Source organism: Polyodon spathula, chromosome 5 (assembly GCF_017654505.1).
Source record: "Polyodon spathula isolate WHYD16114869_AA chromosome 5, ASM1765450v1, whole genome shotgun sequence".
Lineage (NCBI taxonomy): Eukaryota > Metazoa > Chordata > Actinopteri > Acipenseriformes > Polyodontidae > Polyodon > Polyodon spathula.
In genome coordinates this window covers 46929134-46935654 of record NC_054538.1, presented here as the reverse complement: position 1 = coordinate 46935654, position 6521 = coordinate 46929134, and the positions used below count along the sequence as shown (strand labels likewise).

Genomic DNA, 6521 nt, shown 5'->3' with positions numbered 1-6521 from the left:
ATTCACACCCGACTGCGCATACACACTCGCATGCATACCAGCTTAACAATAAATGCGTACAACACATAACTCCCACAGCAGCGGGTGTGAGCCCCCAGTTGTCTGGGTCGCTATATATATATATATATATATATATATATATATATATATATATATATATATACACATATATTATATATATGTATGTCACGGGAAGGCAGTGTTTAAGTCAGCGTGCCCGCAAACAGCCAAGTAAGATCCATTTAGGCCCGTGCCCAAATTACTTTGAGGACCTCTGATCTAAGATTCACTATAGGCTTTCGACCGAATTTTATAGTAGAACATCCTTTCGAACAAAAACAAAAATAATTTGTTAAAATTTTACAATGGAGTAACCCAGTCCTGTACAAATTTATATATATAATATATATATAGATATATATATAATATATATATATATATATATATATACACACACACATACATACACACAGCTCTGAAAAAAATTGAGACCACTGCAAAATTATCAGTTTCTCTGGTTTTACTATTTATAGGTATGTGTTTGGGTAAAATGACCATTTTTGTTTTATTCTATAAACTACTGACAACATTTCTCCCAAATTCCAAATAAAAATATTTAGAGTCATTTAGAGCATTTATTGCAGAAAATGACAACTGGTCAAAATAACAAAAAAGATGCAGTGTGGTCAGATCTCAAATAATGCAAAGAAAATAAGTTCATATTCATTTTTAAACAACACAATACTAATTTTTAGCTTAGGAAGAGTTCAGAAATCAATATTTGGTGGAATAAATTTTCAAGCACAGCTTTCATGCGTCTTGGCATGCTCTCCACCAGTCTTTCACATTGATGTTGGGTGACTTTATGCCACTCCTGGCGTAAAAATTCAAGCAGCTCGGCTTTGTTTGATGGCTTGTGACCATCCATCAAACTGATATTCAGGGTAATATTTTTTTAAACTGAGGTATTACTCCTGCATGCCGGTCCCAAGCCCGGACAAATGGGGAGGGTTGGGGAAAGACCTGGCGACCTACCCTAGAAAACCATCGCCATGAAAATTCATGGAAAATCTCTCACATGTTTCAAATATGGTACCCAATGGTAGGCCCCCCAGGCCAGTAGGTATCCAAAAAGTGACTGGGGAAGAGCAAGGATCATTTACGAGTAATCCAGGATTTTATGACGCAAATGGAGGAAATCCTTCGGGAAGCCCAGATGCTGATGCTGCCTGCGATGAAAGAAAGAATCTGCGCTGCATGAAAACGCATAAGATCTCAACATGGAACGTCCGCGGAATGAGTCAAGGGAAACTGGACATCATCAAGCAAGAAATGATCAGACTCAACATAGATTTGCTTGGAATCAGTGAATTACACTGGAAAGATAACGGCCACTTCCAATCGGACAACTTTTCAGTGTATTATTCTGGTCATCAAGAACTTAGAAGAAACGGAGTGGCTGTCATAGCACACAAGAACATCGCCCATACAGTCGAGAGCTACGCCACCATCAGCGACCGCATAATGGCCATCCGTATCCGTGGAAAACCGCTAAATGTCACGGTTTTACAAGTCTATGCTCCAAAAACAGATGCTCCAGAAGATGAAAGCGAACGCTTTTATGCCAAAATCGAGGAAGCACTGGAACAGGTGCCCAAAAAGGATATCATTTATATCATGGGCGATTTCAACGCGAAGGTCGGCAGTCACGAAGAGGTGAACATCATAGGCCGGTGTGGACTGGGCGAAAGGAACGACGCTGGTGATCATTTAGTCCAATTCTGTCATGAAAACCATCTCAGGGTCTCAAATACATGGTTCATTCAACCGAAACGCCATCTGTACACCTGGACAGCCCCCAATGGACAGCATTGCAATCAGATAGACTACATTCTTTGCAGTCGATGCTGGAAAAGTTCAGTCCTCGCCATCAAAACTTTCCCTAGTGCTGACTACGGTTCTGACCATGAACTGCTTGTAGCCACCATCAAGGTGAAATTCTGCAACATCAAAAAGAATGCTCCACCAAAGCGTTTTGATGTCTCCAAGGTACCTGTTTCATATGCAGTCGCAGTGAAGAACAGATTCAAACTGCTTGGCAATGCAAACAAACAGCCGGACAAATTGTGGCAGGAATTCCAATCCACGATTATCAAAACAGCGCAGGAACACATACCATACAAGAAACTAGAGAAAAGGAGCAAGTGGCTGTCGGCAGAAACCATCAAAATTGCCGCTCAAAGAAGAGCAGCCAAAGCCGCTGGGGACCGAGACGAGGCTAGGAGGTTAAACGCAGAGTTTCAAAGTGCAGCAAGGAAGGACAAAAAGCATACTGGGATCAGTGACGCAAGCAAATGGAGGAGGACTGTCGAAAAGGTCACACCAGAAATCTCTTTGCGCAGGTCAAGAAAATTCGATATCCTTTCACTTCCCGCAAAGGAGCAATCAAAGACAAGAACGGGAAGGTCCTGACTGGCCAGCAATGCATCAGAAGCAGATGGCGAGAATACATGGAAGAGTGGAAATGGAGCCAGCTATCCTGGATGAGGAAGTCGTATGGGCGCTGAAGCAGTTACCAAACAACAAGGCACTTGGTATTGACTGCATCCCAGGAGAAATGTTGAGGTCTGTTCCACCAGTGGCTATCAAAGCGATCTGCCAGAAGATCTGGGAAACTAGTAGGTGGCCAAAGGATTGGAAGAGATCAGTATTCATCCCACTGCCTAAGAAAGGTGACTGTTGCAACTACCGTACAATAGCCCTGATTCCTCATGCGAGCACAGTCCTTCTGAAGATCATATAGCAGCATCTGTGCCCAATCATTGAAGCAGATGGGTTCAAACGAGGTCGTGGTCCCCATGACCATATCACAAATCTGCGGTGGATTATGGAGAAATGTCATGAACATCAGAAAAACATCTACATTTGCTTCATCGACTACATCAAGGCATTCGATTGCATCGAACATGATAAGCTATGGAAGGCTCTGCAAGAACTGAGAGTGCCAGCACACTTGATCCAGCTGATAAATCATTTTATAAAGACCAAGAAGCAACTGTTCGAACACAACATGGAGACACCGAGTGGTTCAAAATCGAGAAAGGTGTGCGATAATCACAATTTTTTTCAATCTTTACGCAGAAATGATCATGAGAAAATTAGATCTGGAAGAATCAAAAATTGGTGTGAAGATTGGAGGCAGAAATATTAATAATCTCCGCTATGCTGATGATACAACATTACTGGCGGAAACAGAAGATAGCCTGAAATACCTCATATTAAGAATCAAAAATGAAAGCGAAAAGATGGGTCTCCACCTCAACATCAAAAAGACGAAGATCATGACAACAGCTGGAAATGGAACAGTCAAAATAACCATCAATAGTGAAGAGATCGAATGCGTCAAGGATTTCTGCTTCCTGGAATCCATGATCAACCGAACTGGAGACTGCGGCGACAAATTGCGTTAGGCCGTAGTGCGATGCAGAGCATACACCAAATCTGGAAGAGCAAAGACATCAGCCTCACAACCAAATGCAAAATGGTCCATGCTTTTGTGTTCCCCATATCGCTGTATGGGTGTGAAAGCTGGACCCTGAAAAAAGCTGACCGAAAGAGGATTGATGCTCTCGAGCTATGGTGCTGGAGAAGACTGTTAGGGATACCATGGACAGCAAGGGTCACCAATAAAGAGGTTCTGGAGTGCATCAAGCCAGAAATTTTGCTTGAGGGAAAGATCACCAGACTCCGGCTCTCTTATTTTGGTCACGTGATGCGATCAGATTCATTGGAGAAAGCAATGATGCTTGGAATGGTCAGTGGAACAAGAAGACGAGGCCACCAAAGAACGCAGTGGCTCGAAGCCATCAAAACGGACACTGGCTTAGGCATAGAACAGCTGAAAGAGAAAGTCCAAGACCGGAAAGCATGGCGAGAGATGGTCTATATCCAAGAGTCGGATCTGACTGACCGGATAACATCATCATCATTATTTTTCATTAAGGAAAACAATTACTTCAAACTCAACTACTGTTCACTCTCCTCTTCTCCCCCCCCCCCCCCCCCCCCCCAGCAACCAATACACACTCCCGATTCACTGGTACAGTACTCTCCAGACCTCCCAACTCCCACCTAATAGGTTCTTGTTAACTGTCAGTAAATGTACTGTATTCAGTCCCAAAAACATACAAGAATATAATGCTGCAGATCGGAGCCTCTCACAGCGCTGCTTCTAAAATTCCTTTAATCATGTAATAAACTATTGGACGGTTTGTAAAGCACAGTATTATTATTAAAGGCCACCCTTGTATAATTGCTGCCCTTGTTTAAGGGCTGCAGTCATTTTGATCAATTTAAAATAAACTCTGCGGAACCAAATCAATAAATAACATTCAAGTGAGTAGCCAATAGGATCTCTAAAACACCAATAAATAAGCTTGTCATTTACTTATCATACCTCAGCATTAATTTACCAAACCCAGAGAGTAGTGTTCAGTTCCAACATCTACCTGCCCACCCTCCTAAAAACCCATTCACCATCTTTCTTTTAAAACCTGGAACTATTAGTCCTTCTCTAAACAGAAATACAAAAATATGCAATTTGTAAGTATGGTGTGCCCCCAGCCATAATTCCCTGGTAATGTGCCCAAACCAATTTCACTACTTATTAAGCACATCCAAATTGCAGTTGTCTTAGTGCCCTGGCCTGACAACATACATGTGTAGTCAATGTCAAGTGTTTATATTAGATACAATGCCGTTTTTCTGACGATTGCCGATCAATCCCGATCTCACACCAATGTTAATGTATTTCCCTTGAGGTTACTCTGAATATTTCAATGACACGGCCGGCAACTGAAAAGGTCAGGTCCTGCTCCTCCCACTCCAACCTAGAGCCTTAATCCACCACCGCCTACTCTGCATAGAAACACAACACACTCCTTTGAGTCCTGATGCAATACAACGACAGCATAGTAAGTGTTACTCTTCGTACACCCCAATACTGGCTGTTATTCCCCAAGCAAGATGCTTTCCAGCCAACACGAATGCTTATCTCCTGGGAGTACCGTCAGCTGTCGGCTTGAAATACTCTCTGAAGTGTCAAGAAGGATGCAAGACAAGGCTTCAAAGCTAAACTTTATTTGTTTTAGTCTTAATTGCTTCAACAAAGCTGCTGTCAGCTTTCTCTTCTCTTTTAACTCTTTCTCTCTCTAGCTCTTTCTCTTTAGCTTCCTCTCTTCACTCTGTTCTCCTTTTCTCAGTCTGACCCCGGGATCCAGCTCTCAGCTCCTTTTTTCGGAGAGCTAGAGGAAGGCGGTGTCCGTTTCAGCCAATCCAGAATGGGGATCTCAACCTGTTGGAAGGTTCCACAATGACAGCTGTCTGGGGATCTGAACACTCTAGATCAGGGGCTCCCAAAGTTTTGGTGATGGAGGGCCAGTTTCCGGAGGTTGCATGGGATGGGGGGGGGGGGGGGCCCGCACAAGCAAATTTACCACTCTGTGAAACCAAAATATATCCCAAATCATACCTTCTTTATTTCCTATACATTTTTGTATTTAAATTAGGAATGTATATTACTACCACTGCAACACAAGCTTTGAAATGTATTTGTATTTTAACCTGTGTCTTGGTGCCATGACAGGCTTAGATTTGAGCATCAATATCATACTGTTACATCTTACATTGTCCTGGTCACAACAATTAAATTAGATAATACCGAAATAGGTACTCTTCAAACTATACCAATTAAACTCTTTCATGGGTTATTTTTCAGTAGTGAGGCAGAATGCATCTTGACTTGTACAACTAACCACTTCACTAAGAGCTGAATAGTGAACTCTGCTTAATTCAAATCTCTGGGGACCATACAAATAGTTTGAAATATGCAAAATTCGAATTAAACAAATTATGTAACTTGCCCCATGGTGTGGCCATTTAGAGCTATTTCCATAGTAAATGTGCAGAAATAAAACACAAACACTACAGTATTTTACCTTGATGTTTTTATTTATTTTTTCTTTCTGAAAACAAAATAATCACACATTGCAGCATTAATTATTCATAAATTATCTTCCATTACATTAGTGCTTTTTATGCAATTACATAAGATTGCTACCTAACATCCTACTAGCTACTGTACTGTAGCCTAACTGTAGTCTTATTCAGAAACACTGTACAAAAAATAAATGTAACAGTAATGATTTTAAACTGTAGCCAGTACTGTTACTACAGTAGTACTTTCCCTAACAAAAGATCCAAGTTGAACACCAAAACTACAATACTGTACAAAGGAGCATTTTCCCGATGTAGTTGATGCTGAAAACAGTTTTGCTCTTAAAATAATAAAATAAAATCTAAAAAACAGAAAAAGTGCCTGTATCCTGAACTGTAATGTTTCTTGCAGTTGCTCTGGTAACATTACAGAAGCTAGCTATCTACTTCAGCTGCATAAAGGAATCTAATGTTATTTGGATGATATTATAGTCTTTGAGCATCTTCCCCCATGGAAAGTGATAGGC

General features: G+C 41.3%; 1 protein-coding gene across 1 annotated transcript; it reads left to right on the top strand.

Moving 5' to 3' along the window:
* Positions 1-1089: 1089 nt before the first annotated feature.
* On the top strand, positions 1090-2472 carry LOC121316417 (craniofacial development protein 2-like). The gene has a single exon (XM_041251488.1). It carries the CDS (start codon positions 1090-1092, stop codon positions 2470-2472), a length of 1383 nt encoding a protein of 460 aa, XP_041107422.1.
* The last annotated feature ends 4049 nt before the right edge of the window (positions 2473-6521 follow it).